General features: G+C 35.9%; 1 protein-coding gene across 2 annotated transcripts in view; it reads right to left on the bottom strand.

Moving 5' to 3' along the window:
• Positions 1-6,985, bottom strand: part of LOC126864944 (protein pinocchio) — a 52,265-nt gene extending 45,280 nt beyond the window's left edge. Inside the window, exons 1-2 of one of the 2 annotated variants that reach the window (XM_050616883.1) lie at positions 6,841-6,985; positions 4,629-4,820 (exon numbers count right to left, since the gene is read on the bottom strand). In XM_050616883.1, the coding sequence (XP_050472840.1) occupies positions 4,629-4,820; positions 6,841-6,970 (322 nt within the window). In that variant the 5' untranslated portion in view covers positions 6,971-6,985. Of the gene's footprint in view, positions 1-4,628; positions 4,821-6,761 lie in introns of both variants that reach the window. The other variant, XM_050616884.1, reaches the window with a different exon arrangement.
• Positions 6,986-24,458: the final 17,473 nt, after the last annotated feature.

The raw sequence follows: 24,458 nt of genomic DNA, 5'->3' as shown, positions 1-24,458 counted from the left end.
TTTGTCTCGAATAATGTTTTGCCATCGATTTTTCGAGGGTATCCTATTGTTCATCCTCTAGGAAATGAACAAACGTGACTTTTCGAAAAAACGAAACAAGCATACTCTATGAGTGAAAATAAGAGAAATATTGTGTATAAATATGAGCTCATAAATGTTTTATGTAAAAAGTATAACGGAGGTGCGAAATGACAACCGATTGTCTTCCCTAAATATGATGGTTAAACGGTTACTGTGCCAGGAAAATTATAAGATTCAATAAAGCAAGCAAAAAGCTATTTTTAGAGGAACCTGGAGCGCGAATCTGATTTGAAACACAAGCTCGTTTTATCTTCTTTTATCTTCGTTGCGATTGATTTGCACACTTATGTTAACCAAACAAGTTTAATCTATTTTTGTAAGTATTACAAACTTATAAATCCTTCAACTTTTTAAATCACTATAATAATGTCCTATAACAAAAGCAACATCGTCTAATGCTGATACACCGATATCTGTGTAATTATTTGCATTTACAGATACAAATCGATTTTACTTGCGGTGGTGAGCAAAAAATTGTTTAATGAGCAAGCATTACGAAAAAGACACCATAATTTTATAACAGATAGAATATAATATAAACAAAATTAAATGATACCAAGACCATAAAGGATTTTTAATATAGAAGCTACAATATCCATATGTACTGTGATATTTATAAGAATTAAAATTAAACTGTTTTAAAAGTTATATATACATAACATGATACGCCGCATAAAATTATATATTACCTTAGTTTAGATATTATTAATTCAGATTTAAAATTTATTTAACAAATACTTATTATTTACTTGTATATAATATACTTATTATACTTATATTATTATATTACTTATATTACTTATATTACTTATTATACTTATATTATAATACTTATATATAAATACTTGTTATTTTTTTTTAATAACGCATACTTAATTGAATTTTAACATAAATTGTCCACAGAAATATTTTCTCACGACAAACATGGCTGACAGCCGTGTCGAAAATGATTAAAAGCGCCTTTGAAGTTCGAGAGCTGATCTATTGTGACCAAAACTAAATCAGTTCACTTAAGAAGTAGCACGTGTCAATCACGTGAATACGTCCTATGTATGCTGAATACCATTCAGGTTGTGACCCTCGACAGAGGGAAGGTTATACAACTTGCTCACTTCCTTCGTTTAAGGAAATGACCCATTTTCATATAAATGTGCGTGCTAATTTCAATTTAATACAAAGGGGAGGTGAAGACCGGTCACTAATAAAACACGACCGATCAAACGAAACGCCGAATGTTCACGCTCGTCAATAAATGCATATGTGATGAGTTCGCATACGCATTCACACAGATCTTTGAATGAAATAGTTTTAGGTACATCGTTTTTAACCATTCTAGGATACTTTGTTGATACTGATATCGATACTTTGTTTCTGGTTCCAACGTTCCATTAATTTGATGTAATCGAATTAAACATGAACTTAAAACATGAAAGAAGAAATAACTTATTCTTACATGTCGGAACCATAAAATCACAGAAGTAATGAGATAGCATTGAACTATTTATAACACTTGCAAAGTTATCAACTTTCTCATCCAAAATATGCATGGTCAAAATGAAAACAAATATAGTAATGATATTGCAATTTTAGAAAATCACGAGTACCTTGCAACGGCATTAAAAATTTATAAAATTATGCAATATGTTATGATAATACAGGCTTGCTAAGTATTTATGAATTCAGTAAGTCAATTTAATTCAAGAGTTAATATTTACTTAGTATATTTTTTAATAGATTGTTTGTTGTTATGAATACAATTGTATAAAATGAATGCAATGAAAATGTAATTTTCTCTGGAAAATGTATAAAGAGGACAATAACCCTTAAAAGGTTGAACAAGGTTGATAGTTGAACTATCTTCCTTTATATATAAATTTTATACTTAATATAATTTATATTTAAATATAAATGGCAATTGTGAATAATTCACATCAGAAAGAAGCTATTGTCATAAGAGGGTAGACTGAGCTTTCGTTCCAATCTAGTTTCATTCAAAGTTCGTGTTATTATACGCAGGGGGTCTTGATGAACTTGCTGACCTCTGATCGCGGAAAATTTCGAAACTGTTACGGATTTATCAATAAAAGAAATTAAAATAACTGATGAAGTTGATCTGGAACAAGTTTGAATAATTTAGCGACATACATATGCACACTTGTTAAAGTAAAAGAACTCATCTGATAATTAACATAAATGTGCAAATTAATTTTTTGTTTGTTTTAAGCAAAATTTGCATTTTAGTTTTCTATTCAAGATACATGTGTCATGTAACATTTTGAAAATATAATTTAATTTACGATTCAAACAAGTAGTATCAAAAACAAAATAAATCAATAAATTTAATGAAAGATTTGGATAAAAATGAAGGAGTTCATCAGTAATTTGATTTTATTTTATGGATATTTATTTGAGCTCCACCTAGCTAGAAATATAGGGAACAAAATTGTTGATAATGAAGGGCGCTACTATGTGAATAACAGTTAATAAGAAAATACAAAATGCGCCGCGAATATTCAAATGATAGAATACATATGACAACTTTTCGAAATTAGTATATAAACAAAAGGTTAATTAATTCAATATGAAAATGTCATAGAATTGTCATTATTTAGCCTCGCTAAAAAGTAAATGAAATGAAAAAATCTAATTAATAACGAACAAAAAGTACATATATAAATGAACGTAGCTTTACATTAACAAACCATAATAATAATGTGATTAATAATCTGCAAATATTTATGAAAATTTTCATGAACACAAGTACAGAGAAACAAAATTTATGCAATAATTTTCACTCATTAAATGTCATAAATACTATATTCTGGATACTTTACATACTTTTGCAACTAAAAAATAAATAACTACGATTAGATTTACTTTTTTCTAAATTCAACAAAATAAATCAATAAAAAAAGAGCAAAGTCATATATTCGAATGCAACAAGTATCTGTTATTGCATAGTGCAACAAGATCCTGTCTGCTAGTTGAACAAAGGAGCATCATTATCTAAGTAAATGAATAGTGCACGCGCGCCAGACGCGAACTAAAATCGGCTGTCCGCACAACCGCACCGACTCGAGGTTGATTTCTCAGGAAGAAAGCTGATATCCACGTGGATCCAATTTTGTCCGTAGATCGAGTTCCCGTCTCGCGAACTATGCATGCTTCGCGTCTAATATAATAATAGAGCGATAGAGACCGAGATAACCGCGTCATTCCACGTGTAGCGCTTTAGTGTAACGGATTAAGTGATTCAATAGAGGGACCGATTTTAATGAAATGTGACTTAATTGGAAGCGGACAGGAAATTTAATTATTGGTGAAACCAGTTTCGAATTATTAAGATTGCGTTTTCATATTTCATATAATTTATTTGCATACTCTGACACTCTAGTGATTACATTTTATTCTACCCCGATTCATTTGAATCATTCTACAAAGTCAGCAAATACCAGAAGATGTAAACAAAATATTAATATTAAATTCGATGGTTGTACCTCGACCTGCAAGTACGTCATTCACTCTGTCATTATAAATCTTCAAAACATCTAAAATTATCATATAAATTATACGTATACGTAAGAAACAGTCTGTTCAGTTTTTTTCCGAAATGTTTTTATACATTGATTGCATACAAACCATTAACGTCACGTTATTATTCGTAACTTATATGTTTCCAATTAAGATCAGACGTAATGGTAACGTATTCGATAGTGCATTGCAATAGTCATCGATTGTTTCGCGCTATTGTTTCACTGATGACATTAAACACCGGTCATAGGATACGCTGGAATTTTCGCAAAAAATGTTGCGCTCCATTATAGAGTATCCGCATTGTCCAGCGGCAACAACGATACCTTAGAATCGGCACGTGATCGTGCGTGCGTAATCGTGCAATTTAGTACGCAAGTGTATGCGATTTTATCAGATATTCTGGAAACCATGCGAATTGAAGAGCTTCGACGAAGTATATACATCCATACACATTTCAAGAAGATAATAAGTTTGATAGAACAATAAAAAAAATTACTTATCATTAATAGAAGATAACGAATAGGATTTATCAAAATATATTTTTGAAAATCAATAAAAAATATGTAAATACAATGAAAAAGAAGTCGTATGAAGAAAAACAAAAATAGCAATTACTGTACACAATTTTGTCTCCAAATATTTTATTGTATTTGTTGTAGTAAAAAGATTTGGTTACAATGGCAAATAAAGTGTTTATTCACAAGAGAGATTGAAAGATTCATATTATACATATTAATACTGAACAAACATCGAGAACGAAACTAAAGAAAGTCACGAATACTCGTTTCCTACTTAAGTAGCGTCGTGTTTAATGCAAAAAATAAATAAAATATGAAATTTTAAAAGAAAAGAAAATATCATTTCAAAATTTCATTTTCCGTCCCAAATCTCTCCGTGTAAATCTCTTCTAAAGATATTCGTCTCTTTATTCGGTTATGCTTTTTATGACGTACATATTGATTTAGAGTCTAGAGTATTCTAGAGTAACTAGAACCAAAGGCGAATGTACTCACATTTATTAACGCCGAATGTAATATCGGTGAATTGTACGCTGTGAAGAACATTATGAGGAATAGTAGGAGGATTCGTCGGTGCAAAGTCCGGGTCATCGATATCGAAGGACACGTTTTCCTCAAATTCCGTCATTCTGTTCTCCATAATTTCGAAAACACGCAACGAACTTTGAACACCAGAATGCTTCGATCCTTTAACAGAAACGAAATTAACATATATACGGTTTCAAACTAAATATTAGATATCAAATGTATAATTTGTGATAAATAATGAATGTACATCAACGATTTTTATTTGATTATACATGTTGCAATAAGCAATCTATTCTTTGATTAATAACACTGACCTTAGCTTGCCAGATACATATTTAAATTATACAGAAACTTATTAAATTACAAGCATTCACCTAAAATGGATTATACATGATAAAGAAATTTCTGAAAATGTTTTAAAGGCACACTCTATTGAAATACCCCGACGCTTTAATATATGCATGTAGATACGTATATATGCATATGTATTATAAATAGTAACGCAAGGTCAGTCCCAGAGTAGGCTTACATTATTAATTGCTTTCCTTTTAAATAAAATATCAAAAATGAATGAAGCCATGATCGATATTACCCTTGAGAGAAAGAGAGAGAGAGAGAAATCTATTCGAACAATCTTATTCGGCAAGTTATCTAATTTACATTTATAGTATCTTGATTAAAATGTAATAGCTTGTGTAAAGAATAATAAATGATTTTTTGAACGGAAGGTATATCAGTTCAAATAACAGAATACTTTTCTTTCTTCATCCAATGAAAATGTAAAACTGAACCATCGAATAACACAAATGCAAAAAAATTAATTTCTTCTCGATAAATAGATCAATTTAAAAACAGTGCAGTGATGGGATATTTGGAACTACAAATGTATCCTTGCGAGCATTTATATCATAATAAATCATATAATTTACAAGTAGATTTATCGTTTGCAAATACGTATAGCATTAACTGTGTGTTTAATGACAATCATGATTAATCATAGTGATAAATGAATTTGACTTTCGCGAAACTATTACTGTCCAAGAAATTGGTCTTTTGATTCGTAGAATTAAAGAAAACAATAAACAAAAATAAAAAAGTAGAGAGGAAGTTTTAAAACGAAAGGTAAGATGAAACGTTTCTCAAGCAAACAATAACCCATGTACATTGTAATCGATAACATTAGTAGATTCGACGATAAAGCGGAACAAAAGTAGCACTTGAATGCAACAATCTGCTTCGTACATATTATATACGTAACTGTATATGTATCATAACTTCGTTTAGATTCTTTCTTTCGTGACAAATGCTGTTTAAATGGTTTTGAAATTCTCTAATATCTTTATGACACAATATAATAATATACAATGTATGATTAATTGCAAAATGTTAACACAATCTTGTTTTTCCACAATTTGATAATACCTTAATAATACATTTTTTTAATGTCACAAAAATACAATTTATAAAATAAAATTCGTAAAATTAATAATTATTCATAATCTTATAATGTTAATGTTAATCAATTTTTACATAACAACTTAAACAAATAGTGCGCAGCTTCGTAAAATAATACATATCTTTGAATAATCAAAAGACAATTATAACACTTTATCTTGAATAACACATTCAATAGTAGACACAGGTATAGACTGAATTACAACGTATCAAAAAAAATGCTTACAATTAAAGACGTTAATCGTGTCATTGAAGAAATAAAAAAAGTTGCAGAAGTATATATCCAGAAGAAAGAACGAAGCGTACAATTAAAAAATATTTAAGTGTTACTGAGGAGCTCAATTTTATTTGAACTATTTATTATTGAAAGTTCAATAAAATGTTATGTAAAAAAACATCATATGCTGTATCGATATATTTTCCATATTTTGTATGACTTAATATTTTGTGTTTCTGTATAGATCAATCAATGAAAAATAAGCTAAAAACTAATTTAATAGCACATTCTTAGAAAGAAATGTATAAATAATAACTAAAACTTAAGACCGCACAATCGAGATATCGAATTGAAACATTGAAACACATATGAAATCTTTATGGTAAGTGAATCATGTAAACTTGAATCTATTCTATAATTTATACAACCTATTGATTCCTTTAAAGTTTCACAATTCGTTGGCACTAAATTTTCGAATACTTCCGCGATAGAGAAAACGATGCATACTTTTACAAACCGTACGAACCGATGGTTGATGGTTGACTGACAACAGTGACAACGTTTCAATTTGAAGATTCAAATCTCTACCATTTACTACGTCTGTGCCTCTACTATATCGGTATCGATAATGTCGCATGTGACATGAATATGGTAAGGGGTCAGAATCCTCAAATGAGAAACACAAAAAAGCATTAATTGAGGTTATTATATATTTTTTAATTTGTAAGTATTTATTTAAATTAAAATATCTTCTACATATTCTATAATCTACATAACTTTAAGTAACTCTAAAAAGGAATGAGGAATGATTAAATTAGTAACAGAAACTTGTCAGATATGTCTTTAAATATTCTCAATTTGAACTTGCGATTTCGAAGTTTTTAATTTTGTCGAATTTTTGTGTTAACAAAATTAAATTCAATATAAATAAACGGTGTTCTCTTAAAAAAAAAATTGCGTTTTTGGTACAAACTTTTATAATTTTAGTACATGATTAGTACACTGCTAAGGCAATTAAACAAATAAATAAAGACTGATTATAACTTATAAACTTAAATAACTTATAAATAACTTATAAATAAACTTAAACTTATAAATAAACTTAAATAAAGACTGATTTTATCTTTTAAATCTTATAACAAAAGTGAATTTACTTTATATATTTTTGCAAATCACCTGCATTCTGTAACTTATGCATTTATAATTATCATAAATGATTAAATATCCGTAATCTAGTCATTAGTATAATTCAAAAAGAAAGATTTTTAATAGGCTTCTTAATCAGCTTCGTGTTATAACAAAAATTAATTTATAAAATAAAAAATTTTTAATATTTTATTAAGGTCTATCAGATGTACCTAAAGTCTGTTACCTAGATGCTAAAAATAAAGGAGACAAATACTAAGAATACTAACTAATTTGCTATACTAAAAAACCTCTTTGAAATATATAGATATAAGGTATGATATACAATGAATTATATATATTTTTATATTATTATTAAAAATAACATCGAACCACATAAACATATTTCTTAAATTTGATAATTCACAATTCATTATCAATTAATACAATTTGTATAGGAGCAAAAATAAATCAATAAAAAATATATGTGCGAGTTTCACATACAAATACATCAAACATAAAACATTTTAATAAGATTTCAGACACTATATTAAAATATTAAATATATTTAAAAATACATAAATATTACATACTAATCGATGTTCGAGAAATCAATGATTAAAAATAAGTATTCTTTGCCTTTATGATCTTTAGCTTAAAAAGCGATTGTATAAATAGTGTAATAGTGTTTACAATGTATCGAGATCATAAAACCCATCAAGCATCAAGTTTTATATGTTATAGCGTTTGAATGAACAAATTCATACAATTCCTAATTTCGATCATAGAAGATTCTTATAATATAATATAGCGATTAAAAAAATATATAATACTTGTATACCTCATATATTCATAACAGTATCTTGAATTAAACATTATCTACTTCACTATGATATCTGGAAGAATGTTTAATCTTTGTACAATGTCTAATATTTGATGCAGCAAATACTATACGTTCATGTATTGTACAATAAAACATTAATTCTCCATTCATCATACATCTTCCATTAATATATTGGCCTAAATCCTATATAAAACATAAATAATAAACACAGTAACTCTTCATGCACATCGTTATGAATCAATGAATATACATACTAGGACTTGGAAGTGGACATAATCTATATATATTTGGCAAAATAAATTGTGGTGAAAATGGTCTTAATGGACCCATCATATGCCTAGTTTCTCCAAAATCTGCATTCTAATTGAAATCAAGGAGAAATCCAACCAATTATAGGAAGAAAATGCTAATAACAAAGAAAATTTAATGTCAGAAAAGTTATATTCCACATATGACTTGAATACTTAATAATAAACAGGAACAGGAATCTGGTTGATATAATATGATGAAGATACCCTGTTTTCTAGACATATCTCTTTCTTTTCTTTTTTAGGACTGTTCTTTCAATCTTTCTCAATACAGACTTTCACCTGTGAATGACCTGTTGTATCAATAGTATCTGTAACATTTAATTTTTAAGAAACATGACATTCCACATGTCTTGTTATATACATGTGATTAGACTCTCTGGTCCATGCTCTTTATCCTTACACTCTTAAATGTGAATGACCCAGTGATCTTTCCTTTCTCGCAAATGCTCTTCCTTTGCACTGTGTTATTGACTACGTCACCTAACTTTTTCTTTATTCTGTTTACTTCTATCTTCAGTGAAATCTCTTTCCCTAAATAAATTATACAACAATTTAATAAAACTGAAAAATAAATATATTAAACAAATACACAAGACTGTAACAAATAATTTGTACCTATTATTTGTGTAACTATTCCTGTCATCATGTTTTGAATAAAAGATACTTAAGAAAATCTAGTTTTTAAATATTTGTTTATATGTTACAATTAATATTTGGTATTTAATGTTTTAATACACAATATTATAATTCAGAATCCATTTTGTATTTCACCAAATGGTAAATTTATTTATATGTACATGTATAGGTTATATCTGTAATTTTATATAAATAAATAATTAAATATAAATAATCATATGAATATATAATAGATAATTATCAAGTGCTAAGTTTTTATCGTCATTAAAGTACTGCCAAGTGATATGATACTTAACATACTTGAAGTTAATTAGTATACAAATGCTATAATAAACATAATGTTGTACAAATTTTGTATCTATCTTTATTTTGCGGCCACTATATAGCAATATCGGCTAAATTTCGGTTTAATAAAAATAAAATTATTGCCTTTTTTTATTGCAATCTAATTACAATAGCTTTCAACGTATAGAATCAAAAAATGCAAGTATTAACTTTAGAAATTCAGAGGTTTAAAAGTTATGCATATGTAAAGTTGAGGGTTTTTATCGTATTTGACAATTTATTTTGACGCCATGTTGGCTTTTATCCACGATTCGTCCAATGAATGCAATCGCTGACTATAATAAATACACGTGGATTTCTGCCACTTAGGCGGGATAAGTCAAATTAAAGAAGATATTTTTTCTCTAGTCAAATGTTTTTTTAGATGATTTGTCTTTTAGCCTAATAACAGTTATGGTAAACTTGTTGCGAAAGATGTAGTCATAAAACAGTAAATCACAGTATGGAAATTACAAGTGAGTACTGAATTAGGTTGGCAATAGTTATAAAATTCCAGGGACCGTAAGGCAACCGGCTATGTTAATATATTAATTTTCGCTAAAGGCCATGTATATTACGCGTCAATACTTTAATTACAGCCAGCGACGATATCCATGCTCGAAAAATAAAAGCAAATTAACGACCGAAAAAAGGTCCGATTTTTGTGACACTGTTTTTGTCGTAAAAACAAAATCGATGTCATGAAATTCATAATTGAGATAATTTGGAGGCAATCTTCAAACGAGAAACATTCAATGTTCGTTTGTGTGGAAGTAATATGGCATCAAAGCAAGCTGTCAAATATGATAAAAATGCTTAGCTTTACATACGCATAACTTTTAAACCGCTGAATTCCTAAAATTAAGACTTGCATTTTTATTCTATGCGCTGAAAATTATTAAATAGCAATAAAAGAAGGCAATAATTTTATTTCTAATAAATCGAAGTTTAACCGCAATACTTAAAAATAAAAAGAAAGGATCATATTTATAAAAAAAGAAAATATGCTGTATTAACCAATATATGTCTGATAACCAAACACAAGTCTGGATGATGGAATGATCTATGTCGAGGATTGTGACTTCGACTTCTAGAAGAAGTAGTATATTTTTTATTCATTTTCGAATTCGCTTGCTTTCTAGAAATTGGACATGTTGTTTTTTCACAATATGAATGACACTTTAATGCGTATAAAATATTACCTTCGAGAAAAAAGATCATCTTTATAATTTATGAACAAAATGACGACAAAAAATAAAAATTTTTAATATTAAACAAATCATCTAAATTTTCATTATTTATTGCAACAATTGTATGATGTCCTACAATTTTTTCTGTTGTAACTGATGCACTTTTTACTTCTTCTCTTTCAAATATAGGTTTGAATCTCCCCCTATGGTTAAATAAATTTATTTATAAATAGAAAATCTAGAGTAGATGCATATAAAGGGCTGGACAATGGCAAGGGTCAAAGCCATCCTGAAGATGACCTTATAATGCTATAGAGCTGGGACATGTGAGAGCGACCTGCGAATCTATGGTAGACCGGGGGCAGCTATGCTACAGGTGCGGAGGCACCGGTTATCAGGCTCTGTGAGTCGCTCGGTGCGCCCACCACCCATAGAATGGGAGGGGCCGCATGCGTTTCGCCGAAAACTAAAAGGACGAGTCGAATTCGGGAGCCTGCGGACAGGATGCAGGGTGACAATGTGAGAGACCTACCGCAGGGAGAGGAAAGAATAACGAGTGTGGCAGATGGCCGGCGGGAGGCCATGAATATGGACTTGGTAAAGTAGATTCATATGGCTGCTCCAGACCAACTTCAGGCGATCGAAACGGGCACAAGACCTGCTTTTCCAGATGATAAGGAAGAGCAGGGTTGCCCTGGCAGTGGTAGCCAAGATCGTATATTAGACACTCCTAACTGGGTCGGAGACCTGGATGGTTTGGTCGCTATGACATGGACGTCAGCATCGGACACGCCCGTCGCAGGGATCCCGCTCGAGCAGGGCAAGGGGTATGCCGCTATCGAGTGGGTGGTGGGCGTATATGTCTCCCCGAACAGTGGCCTGGTTGCGTTTGCGGAGTTCTTGGACGGGGTTGGTGATTGCGTGAAACGATACCTTTCACGTTAGGTCCTCGTCCTGGGAGACTTTAATGCTCACTCCTCGCAATGGGGGAACACAAGGACGGATACTTGTGGCCGGGTGCTGTCAGATTAGGGTGCAGACCTCGGCTCCTCTTACTTAACAGAGGCTTGATCAGCAGGCATTGCCGCAGCTGAAACTGGGACGCCCGTACAGAGGAGTATCTTCGCTGAGACATGAACGCGGCATGTGATGCGTCGATGCCGCGCTCTGTGCCTGATACTAAACAGAATGGGACTGTGTACAGGGTGGATCCCAAAGACCGCAGTGCTACGGGCGAGGTGCATTCGGGTCCGCAGGTGGTTCCAGAGATTCCGTCGTCGGCGGCTTCATGACGAGGAAGAGATCTTCCTCTGCTACAAGGCATATAGAGGGACGCGACGCATCTTACAGCGGAGGATCAAGATCGCTAAAGCCCGATCCTGGATGGACCTCGGCCAGTCAGTCGAATCCGACCCGTGGGGGCGGCCGTACAGGATGGTGATGAAGAAACTGTGGCCAAGGGCCCCACCGCTGACGGCAGATATGAATCTGGCATTGCTGGAGGAGGTCATTCGCATACTGTTCCCGCCACAGGAGGACAGCCCAGGGCAGCCGCGCACTTCCTCGACTTGGACAATGGAGTTGAGGGAGGAACTAGGGATTGCGGAGGAGGAGATGTTGGATGCGGCGAGCAGGATAGCCTCTCGCGACGTGGCGCAGGACCCGGACGGAATCCCAGGACGGATATGGGCTGAGACGATGGCAGTCATGGCCCCCAGGCTATGTCACCTATTTACACGGTGTCTGAGGGAGGTAGTCTACCCTCCGATATGGCGCATGGCGAGGCTGGTCCTGCTTCGGAAGGAGGGGCGACCGACGGACTTGCCGTCCGCGTATCATCCGGTGTGCCTACTGGATGAAGTGGGCAAGCTCTTCGAAAGAGTCATTGCTGCCCGTCTGAAGGCCCACATGTCAGGGCGAGTACCCGGTTGGCACGAAAGCTAGTACGGCTTTCGGCGGGGTCGCTCGACGGTAGATGCTGTGAACCGGGTGCGGGAGATGTCACGGGCCATGGTTTCTCGGGGTGGGGTAGCGCTGGTAGCCTCTTTAGATATAGTCAATGCATTCAACACCATACCCTGGGACGGGATATTGGAGGCCCTTGAATTTTTCGAGGTGCCTCCCTACGTTATTCGTGTCATACGGGCCTACCTGAGCGACAGATGGGTCGGCTACACTGGCAAGGATGGAGAAGAGCGGTGGCCCGTTGAGCGCTAGGTTCCGCAGGGTTCGGTTTTGGAACCGATTCTATGAATCATCGGCTACAACGCGGTGCTTTACTGTTCTATGCCCCCAGATTCATGCATGGTGCGTTAGGCGGACGACACGTTGGTCTTGACTGGGAGATGCTGATGGCACGAGATGCTGCGCCACGGAGAGCTTGCCGCTTGTATGATACGGGTTATACGCAGGCTGGACCTGAGATATCCCCAGCCAAGTCGGAAGCCATATGGTTTTACCACTACCAACGTAGGGGGACTCCTCCGCCTGACCTGTGTTTGGACATAAGCGGGGAGGAGGTTGAGCAAGGGTTTCAGATGAAATATTTGGGCCTCACCATCAACAATGGACGTTCGGACCGCACTGCAAGCTCCTGGTTCCCAAAGTGACGACGGCAGCCAACGCTTTTTGTGGCTTGCTGCCGAATATCGGTGGGGCAGAAGTCGGAGTGCGCCGACTATATGAGGAAGTCGTCCGTTCTCGGGTTCTGTATGGGGCTCCGGTTTGGGCAGGAGATCTGATGACAAGTCGTCGCAGTCTACACTTGTTGAGGAGGCTTCATAGGATGACCGCCATTGGGATCGTAAGGGGATACCGGACGATATCATATGCATCGGTGACTGTCCTGGCGGCGTCTCCTGCGTTCGAGCTCTAGGCCTTGGCGCTTCGACGAGTGTACGAAAACCGGAGGGGCCTGAGCTCAGGTAGGGACTCTCTCCCCTCCGAGCAGGCGGCCCGAGATGTTCGGGGGGAAGCTAGACGAGAGGTGTGGCAGCGGTGACGCTCCGACCTACTCGTCGAAGACCAGGTCCGTGGCCACCGGGCCGTTAGATCGGTTCTGGCAAATGGGAGGCTTGGAAGGACTACAGAGGCCTTCCGCTGTCCTTTCGGATGGCGCAGGTGCTCACAGGACATGGAGTATTCGGGGAATACCTGCAGAAAATCGGGAGAGAGGTGACGAACACCTGTCACCACTGCGATGTGTGCGAGGACACGGCCCAGCACACGTTGGAATTTTGTCCGTCGTGGAGGCCCCACGTCGTATTCTACGGCTAGCGATTGGCGAGAGATTAGACCCCTCGTCAGTTGTGAAAGTGATGCTGGGGGGGCAACAAGAGTTCTTCGCAGTCCGCTCATATTGCGAAGGCGTAATGCTCGTAAAGGAACGAACAGAGCGAGAGAGGATGAGAACATCCCACTCTTGCAGGGTTCCGCGCAGAAGGACAGTTCTACGCTGTCCTAGGTGGTCATAGGGCCGACACGCCGAGGAGGATCTGGATCTCCTCAGACTTGCATGACGGTCTAGGAGATGTCGTTGAGAGGGGTGGTCCCTCCCAATGCTCGAACTAACTAAGGAACGACTCCCGCAAATAGGAGAAGACGCAGGAGTGCTCCGGCAATAATTCGAAAGAGGTCTTGGGTCATTCCAGCTGAGCGTCAGGCGGTCCATTGTGGGGTTTTAGTCAGTAAAGTCCGACACTACCCCGCCACTTCCCAGAAGAGAGGGGAGAGTGTCCATGAGGATTTCCCTACGTATAAAAAAGAAGTAGATGCATATAAAAAGAAGCAATTAAACAGTATTAACAGCTGACCTTAGAGATCTTAAGATTGAAATGTAAATAAAGTGACTACCTCTGAACAATTGCAAGACAAGATATTTTATAATAGATGTGTGGCGGAGGTTGTCGCTGCCAGATGAAAAGAGAGGTTGCGTTTCGTCCCGGGACTACCGGTGGACTCGTCAGTAAGGCTATGCCCGGTAAGGCCTTAGACGTAGAGGGAGTCTCGCTAGGTGCGGTATTTGTATCATTCGCTCGTATATTCGACCGCTAGCGAGATAGACAGACTCGTTGTCGTCGTAGCCCTCTGGTGTTGGCGGTTGGTACCCGCGGATCGCCCGGGAGGTGTTGCGCCGCGTTGATGCCTCGACCTGTCGGCGTCCTGTTGATACCGATCCGCCACAGATGTATGAAGTGAATGAAATGGTAAACATGTTATAAGAGAGATAGAAATATTATTATCTTTCATTTTATGTTACTGATTCTGTAACAGTATTTTGTATTTCAATAATGTAAAAAACCATATATCTACTATTAAAAATAAAAATCACATTAAATGATAGCTAATTATGTATATATATGTCGGAGATGAAAGGAAAGCCGAAGCTTTCCTTGAAAATTTTGGGAACATCCTCTAGTACTTTAGCCTAGATTTTATTATAGCTGTAATTGTTTAAAATTTGTGATAGCGAGATTGGGTTCGAGGTGACAATTGGTCGCCGAACGTAGCCACGGTCACGAGATAAGCGTTTTGCCTAACGGAGGTCTGGAGTGGTTGTATGGGTTTTCCGAGAAGTATGATTGTGGCGACATGCGGCCTCTTGAGCGGGCCTAGCCACTTGTGAGGTTACCTCGGAGGTGCCGAGACAATGGGACATACATTGTATCAATAACCGAACTCCAGGCAGAAACTGCCTAGCAACGGCGTTCGGAACTTCTCGATGCTTCTAACAAGTGCGTATCGAATTGCAGACGAGGCGAGTGTAACGTCAATTCATATCAGAGACCAGGCCACACACCACGGACAGGATGGCACCCAGATGTCTGCATATCCTTGGCGCGCACCCTCAATAGTCTTAAGTGCCCACCAGGGGTCCTTGGCATTTTTATAGTTAAGGTCCTTCGGACCAAGCGAGTATTTCCTGTCTTAAATTTCCCTTTACGTTTATTGTCTACCACGTGTTAGCTTAGAAAGTTGGTTTCCTCCACATCTGGTATGTTCCGTTGGCAACTTTCTCGCGAGGGCGGCTAAAACCCTTCCTGGTCCACCAACCGTCCTATTATCCAATCGGAGATGGTGTCTACTGCCCTCACTTCCTTAACCAAAATTGTCATCAACAAATCCGATAGTCCCGTGTCCTTAGACACACCCACCCCTAGCTTTCCTCAGACACAGTATCGTCAGTAAAACTGCACTTATTCTGTATCCTTAGAATAGTCAACATATCTATGTCGGTCTCTACTCTTATAAGTCGCGTAGTTAATGTATTGTTGTAACTAAGTCTTACATAACGTGGTTGGAGTGAATTGTGATTTATGTTAATTCAGTGCGTGTTACATTGTGATTGCTGAATTCATAATAAAGGTTGATTAAAACCAAGTAAATAGTTGTGTTACGACTCAACTATATTTTATTTTCACCGACCAACCCAAAAATTACGTGACACGAGCATTCGTGCACTCTCCAAGGGAGAGTGACACATCGAACATTTCTCGTCAATCGTATTTTGCGCCTAAGATTATTTTTTACGCTTAGTAAAGAGTTATCTCGTTGGTCGTGGATTCGTTTGAACCCAACAAAAACATTGTTAATAGTGTACGTAAATTCATTATTCGTAAATCATATTATTCATTAACTTCATTGTTCATCAAATTTATCATTCATTAGACTTAATTATTTGTTAAGCTTAGTGATAGTTTTATATATACGTGTACATATAATCTCGGCTTTGTGAAACGATGGCTAGTCCACGCGAAGAGTTGTCACGCGCCCAAAATTCCGATCTTAACCCGACATATATAAATTCACCTTTTTGTATACGAGTTATTCTTCAGACTAAATGTACAATTGAACATATATAGCATACAATTTTTCTTCAATGCTAGAAATCATAAAACAATTTTATTATGTTCTAAATTTTCCTCATCCTTGTTGAACCAAGGACACATTACTGATTTCAAAGTTGTGCGAATTGAATGTTATAGAAGACAATGTAATGGCAAATCTATTATCAGTAATAAGCCATGTTCAATATTGAAAGTCATTTTGATTCTTCAGTTGTAAAATTTTAATCTTTGGTGATGACAAAGAGGAAATAAGTGTGCCCACGCTTGTAGTTCTAGTCATTTTATAGTACAGGTGCTGTACCATGTTGCCAAGTGATGAAGGGCACACAGGGTGCATAGTAGAAGAACCTATAAAATTAGGGATCTGCCCTGTTTGAATGCACACTAGCATAGACAAAAGCCAATTGAGTTCCATGGTAGAAGAACTTATTTTATTGTACGGTTCTACGGGAAAGTTTATATTTATTTTACTATTCGAGACCATTCTGAATAAATGCGGATAGATTATGTATATAGTTTCGGATTAATCGGAATATGTTTATATAAATAATAGATTATATTCCCTTGAAATTCGCTTACAATATCGTGTTTCGTGTGATTATAATTAGAATAATATCACGGACATGTTGATGAAAGCGACATAAAAAAGTGCCAATAACATAAAAACTTCATTATTGTATTATTACATCATTCCAATCCCCGATCAAAAAAGATTGCTCGTCACTATCTGTATAGTCGGTAGTAGATGTTTAATAAAGAAGAACTATGTAATTGTTTTATTGTAAATCCTAACATATCATCAAAATGTCCCTACCGTGAGTATATTTTAATTGAAAAAATGGCAAAACTTAGTCTCTAGGCACAATCTTTTTCAGTTATTATTGCGTTTTTCGATAACACAGGGAACATTACATAAAAATCGGGACCTAAATGTTGCAATAATTAAGATGTAGAAATTTGAAATTCTATTTCTCGAAACTGATATCTTAGACATGTCGAATGTAGAAAAGGACAATTTTTTTTATTATTTAATTTGTACTTTACAATTTGTCCAGCTGGACATTTGGTAAAATTTTAAAAAGCAAACTTAATTGCTAAATAACATATGGATGGCTACCCTCTATGGGATACCATCTTCGAGTTTTCTTTTTAGTCTTCTTCCTATGCGAGTTTTGCTCGCTTCACCAGCCAGTTTGGATATGTTGCCGTTCTTTCCTTGTACTTCTCTGTGTAGCTGCCGATTTCTTTTTTGACCGTTGGTATTTTTAAATCTTTGCGTATATCCTCGTTCCTGACATACCATGGGGCGTTGACTATTGTTCCCAGTATCTTCGATTGTAGCGACTCTAGTTTATTTATGTGGTTCATTGCTGCTGTCCCCCATAGTGGTATTCCATACATCCAAATTGGTTTTATTATCATTTTGTAAATTTTTAGTTTATTTTCTATACTGAGTTTAGGAGTTTCGACTAGTTAGCCAGTACATCTGTCTTCTTTTTATCCGTATTTTGCCTAAAATTGATTTAGTATGTTGTTTCCACGTAAGGTGTGAGTCTAGGTGGAATCCTAGGTATTTAACTTGCCGTGTTTGTGTTATGTGCGTGCCATTCAATTGGATATTTGGTGGTTAAAGTTTTCTTAGTGTAAATGTAATATGGTTGCATTTACTGGGGTTTGCTTTTATTTGTTTATCTTGTAGCCATTTTTCTATTTTTGTGATGTGTTCTTGTAGTAATGTAACTGCTGTTTCTGAATTAGTGTGCTTGACTAGTATAGCCGTGTCGACCGCGAATTTTGCTATTGGTAGTTGTTGGTATGTCGGCCGTGTATATGTGTATAATATTGGTCCTAAGACGTTTCCTTGCAGTACCCCTGCCTTGATGTCTTTTGCTTTAGAATATGGTATACATCCTTTATTTTTACTACAGAAATTCTGTTGCTTAGGTATGATCTGAATAAGTGGTGGATTTGTTCCGGAAAGTGCTTTTTGATTGTCTGTAAGAAGCTTTCATGGTTCACTTTGTCAAATGATTTCTCCATGAAGAGGGCTGTACAGTATTGTTTCTTTTCTATTGCTAGTAAAATTTCGTTGACGAGCCTGTGCATTTGCTTTATCGTGGAGAGAAAAGGACAATGCGAGTGAAAGAGAAAGATCTGAGACCTTTAACTCAAAAATTAAACTTTCTTATTTCTGATTTGTGATCAATGAAACTTTTAGCAACAAGTTTCCTACATTTTTCTGATTAAAATGACATCAAACACAATATAATTTGGAATATATTTGTGTTACGTCCGGCAACTCTTTGCGTAGCCCGGAATCCATCTCTCGGTCGAGGCGGCCACTAGCGATGCAAATGTAATTAGTTGAACTGCAATAATCCTAAGGAACTGTAATAAAACTGAGAGGCGGTGTTAGTCGTCGTGATAATGCTAACTCCGCTGGTGTAGAGGCGAGATAGGTTCTGTTGTGGGTGTAGATGTCGCTGCTGAGGTACTACTGCTTTTCTTCTCATTTTTGTATCGTGGGAGAAAAATTGTTCTCCGGTCGCCGAACCCGGGTGCTGAACGTTCGTAACCTAAGGCGCTAACCACTGCGCTGCCGTTGTCCGGTGTCCGACCCTAGCTGGTCTCTTTCGGTGGTACTTACTGTCGACTGCCGCCACAAATGTTTAGCTACGATTTTAGCCGGTTGATTGTATCTTTTTTCCAATATATCTCAGGCGACCGAGTAATTGGTTGCTGTGTTGCCTAACGATGCTATAGAGTGAACAGCCCCTTATGTTAAACAAGAGCGGAGATACATTAATCGTTTACAGTCGTCCGGTGATAGCGGTGATCTCGCGTCGTAGTTCGGACGTTTCGTAAGGTAAAAAATTCGGACTTTAGATATGATAGTAAAATTTATGGTACGAATCCAATAGAGTACCGGTTCAGAGTGTTATAACAAAAAGGTGTTGAGTACTGATTTGGGAGGGTTCTTATACTAAGGTTTGGTATCTCTGGAGGGGTTATGGTCGTGTGTTTATCAAACGCGGCCATCCTGTTAGTATCTGGTTATTGTTTCGATGGCTGTGGCATGCAGGATGTTTTGTCTACTCTATTATTGTTTCTGAGCCTCTGACACATACCCTTAGGTCGATCATCGTTGTTATCTTCTCCGCCAAGCAAAATTCCGTTGTGCTTCCTCACCCTACCGTCATTTACTAATCGACTGCTTGGATTTATAATTTGCGGTTTCATATGATCCACAGCCGCTTTTATCCGCGATCGTTCTATTTCTGCTCGCGTTTACGCTGCTCGGGTTCTTTCATTTCTTTTCTATTTTTTGTTTTGCATCCATTTGCAAAATGCCCGCTGCGACCACATATCGACCACGGTTTATGCGTTTCTTATACGTGTTGATGCGTTCCGTTCTACCGCGCCGGGGACTTGTGTACAAGAGAGGCGGCTGGTTTATATTTGGCTTTCTCTTCAATATCGACGTATCGTGTAGCACCCATAACACTCGCTATTTTATTCGATTTGTATCGTAATATCGGATTTTCGCAATTAATTGATTTTTGGAAACAACAGTTTTCTCACAGTTCTTCCTAATGAGTTTCATATAGCACTGGCTCCAAATAATTTTACTACAAGATGGACTTATGCTAAAAGAATTTACCGAATGTCCAGCTGGACAAATTGTAAAGTACAAATTAAATAATCCCGCTTTCATTTGTCGTTCCGCTCGATGAGAAAGACGACTGGATATGGAGAGATTTTTAAATACAGTATGCTCCTTGCTGCACACGTGATTATTTCTGTAAATACCAGAATTACGAAAAATATTTCAGATAAAAGTTATTGAACTTCATGGGAGAAACACTTTTTTTTTTATTTGGAGTAGTTTACAATCAATTCTCATTGAGAATTATAAGTAAATTATTCTGGCATGGTACTATAACATGAATAATAAATGATTATTGTATGTTTGGTTCTAGCTGAATCTAATGTTTAAATCTAGAGGGTAATGTCTTTTTAGCCTGCGGATCTGATCCGTCGTGTCAAGTAATTGAGTAACTAGTGGGTTTTGGTGGTTGTTAATTCTTATGTTATATCTATTACTGATCTTGGATATTTCTTCTTTAACTGTAGGTATCTTAAGGTCACGATGTATTGTTTCGTTGCTAACATACCAAGGTGCATCTATTAAGCATCTTAGTGTTTTTGATTTGAATCGTTGAAGAATTTCTATGTTGGAATTACTTCCCCATAGTTGGATCCCATAGGTCCAAACAGGTTTTAATATGGCTTTATACAGCATTATTTTACTTTGCACGCTTAAGTTGGAACGTCTGTCAATGAGCCAGTAGAATTTTTTTAATTTTAATTTAAGTTGCTTGAATTTATTTACGATGTGTCGTTTCCATGTCATTCTTCTGACCAAAATCATGCCCAGATATCTGACTGAATCTTTGTTTGGAATTGGAATATTATTTATGGTCACCCGTGGGCAAGATTGTTTTCGCAGCGTGCAGGTTATATAACTGGATTTATATTCATTTATTTTGAAGCGCCATTTGTGGAACCACTTTTCCATATTATCAAGACCTCCCTGGTGAGTTGAGGAGGCTACTGTCGGGTCTGAGTGCGATGCTAATAAAGCTGTATCATCAGCAAATGTCACTGTGGTTATCTCTGCTAAAGTTGGTAAATCGGCAGTGTAGATGGTGAACAGCAGAGGTCCGAGGACACTGCCTTGGGGTATGCCAGTTTGTATTGGAAATGTTGCGGTTATAGCGTTTAAGTATTTGAGCATGAACAGCCTATTGGTTAGATATGATTTTAAAATGGAATAGTAGGTGTGTGGTAGGATTTTCTTTAATTTGAACAAAAGTCCTTCATGCCACACTTTGTCGAACGCCTGCTGAATGTCCAGAAATACCGCAGAGCAATATTTTTTCCTTTCTAAATCTTGGCTGATTTTGTGAGTTAAACGATGAATTTGCTCTATTTAGAATGTTGCTTCCGAAAAGCGAATTGATGATCTGGCGTTGTTTTCAAATCCTCTAAGAGTGGAAGGAGTTATTTCGTTAGCATTTTCTCAAATAGTTTGGACAAAGTAGGTAGAAGACTAATTGGGCGATAAGAGCTAGTTTCGTGTATTGGTTTTCCAGGTTTAGGAATAAGAGTAATTAATGATATTTTCCAAGACTTAGGATAGTATTCAAGGCGAAGAATTGCATTAAAAATAAAAGTGATGAGTGCAATTCCTTTTATGGGAAGCTCCTTAATAACTTTATTACTTATCAAATCATGCCCCGATGCTTTCCTGGGATTTAGACGACGGATTAATTCTTTAACTTCCAGAGATGAGAAAGACTCAATAGGAGGAGATATCTGGAAGGATGAGTGCAAGTATTCCGTTATTTCGGCGGCAATAGTGGAGGAATACGGTTTGAAGACATTAGTTAGGTGACTTGCAAACAAGTTGGCTTTTTGTATAGGGCTACGCACTCATCCACCTTGCGGACAGTGAATTGGAGGGATTATTTGCGGACGACGAGTGAGTTTCCTGGATGCCTTCCATAGTGAGTAATTGGAGTCAGCTGTGAGAGACAGGTTAGCTAAATATTTTTGAAAACAGTCGTTTTTATAATTTTTAAGGATTTTAGTTAATTTTCTCGTTGAATTATTTAGCTTACGCTTGTCGTCAGGTGTTCTATGACTTTGCCATACTTTTACATGTCTGCGTTTTTCTACGATTTTTTTTATTATGTAATGGTGGTATTCATGTTTATTAACAAAATTCTTAGTAGGAGTGGAAGAACGGATCGCGTTTATTATGCTGGTGTTTAAATATTCCGTGGCTGCTTCTATATCTTCATCTGTTTTTATGGATATTAAGGCTGATATTGAATGATTGAAGATTTCCCTAAAGAACTGCCAGTTTGTGAGTTGATTATGAATAAAGTCATTAGGTTGATTTTCAATAATTGTTGAGTTAATTGTTACTATAACGGGTGAATGATCTGAAGAGAGTTCCACAGAGGAGTTGATTTGGACATATCTTGGCGAGATGTTTTTAGTTATAAAAAAATCTGAGAAATCAGGTAGTTTGTTAGTGTCAGTGGGCCAGTAAGTGGGTTCGTTTATACTGAGGTAATGAGACTTAATTAAGTCTCTTGGTATTTATGTATTTCAAAAGATTTTTGCCTCTTACTGTGATAATTCTGCTGCCCCATTACGTATGTTTAGCGTTATAGTCTATGGGAGAAACATGATGAAATGTTTCGATTCTTTTCTGCATCCTTATTTAAAGAGATTTCAGCGCTAATGTAATTTCTCTAAATGTAATATATACATTTTTTATACCCCGCACCACGTATTTGTTAATTCTTTACAAAAACTAAGATACTGAAAGTCGAAAAATGATTAGCTTGAAAGATATTTTAACTGTAACCTTATAAAACTTACCGTATGAAAAACAAGAAATACATAAACATAATAAAACTGTATTTACAAGATTAAAGTTACAATATCTTCTAAACCAATCATGTTTCGGTCCAAGTACTTTAATACATTTTTGTAGAGAATAAAACTTGTGGAGAATACTTAGTTGCGTTGATGCAGGGAAGAACAAAATATCTAAGAACTCTAGCAAGAGTTGCAAGAGAGTGGGAGTTTTTGCCTGGACAACCGTTTGCATTAAAAAATGGCGATCTATATGCCGAAACTCTCAACTCGGGCATTGCTGATAACATCAAATTTTGCTGGAAAGCTCTCCGTCTTCCAGAATTTAAAATATGATTCCATATTCGATTTCCTGAGGGACATGTTTAAAAAGCCCGTTAAAACGCGATAATGAAGATATTTGACGTTCTAGATTACTTAAAGAATTTTATCAAGCAACTTTAGCAAAAATATTTAGCAAGCATTAATGAAAAGAATAGGGCGCCTATATTTCTTTCCAGTCTGAAAATAGGCTTTGTCGACTTTTGATTTGTACGTAAAACCATCGAAATAAAAAATGAACCTCCTCACATATAAAATGAGCCAAGACTACTTAGAATTACCTTTGGCACAATAAGAGGTAGAAGTGGGTAATATACTACAACTACTCAGTTTGTTTGTTGCATATAAACGATTGTTGGCACGACATAAAATTTTTATCAATACGGGAAATGTAATGCCAATAGATAATATTAAAATGTTAAACGTCTCGTTAGCCAAATCAAGAAAAAAGCGTGCAAATATAAATCGGTACAACTTAACCATTTACAATATAATACACAAGTCATTAGTAGCTGAAAAATACAGACTTATTGACCATCAAAAGAAAATTATAATCTTGATGAAATTAGTGAATTTTTAAATTTTGCACAGGCGCAATAGCCGAATAGTAGTGAATTTTCTAAACACGCTATTGGGTACATTTCTGGTTGGGTAACCTTATCCATTAAAAAAGGGAAAAAGATTTATTTCCTTATAGCTTGTGATGAAGTAGAAGCAGATAACATTCTTATATATGTATCAACAAAATCCGATTGTTTATATCACAGCAATCACGCGTGATTATTTAATAATCTCCGTAAGACACGTAACGCGAATTCAAGAAAACTACCACATCGAAGCAAACTTTCCAGCAGTTCTAGCCGCTCGCGCTTTTCAGCTGACAGTAAAATAATAACGAATTATGTTGTTGTTTATTACCTAAACCTGTGACCAGTCGCTATGAGACGGCCGGATTTGAAAATACTGCCTCAAAGCCAAACCCAATACATTTTAACTGAGTTATAATAGACATTTCTCACAGTCTTACATATGCATGTTGCGCATGGGGCCTTAAGCTTCTCCGACTTTCGTTTAT

The sequence above is a fragment of the Bombus huntii genome, chromosome 4, assembly GCF_024542735.1.
Source record: "Bombus huntii isolate Logan2020A chromosome 4, iyBomHunt1.1, whole genome shotgun sequence".
NCBI lineage: Eukaryota > Metazoa > Arthropoda > Insecta > Hymenoptera > Apidae > Bombus > Bombus huntii.
This window is presented reverse-complemented; position numbering and strand designations above follow the sequence as displayed.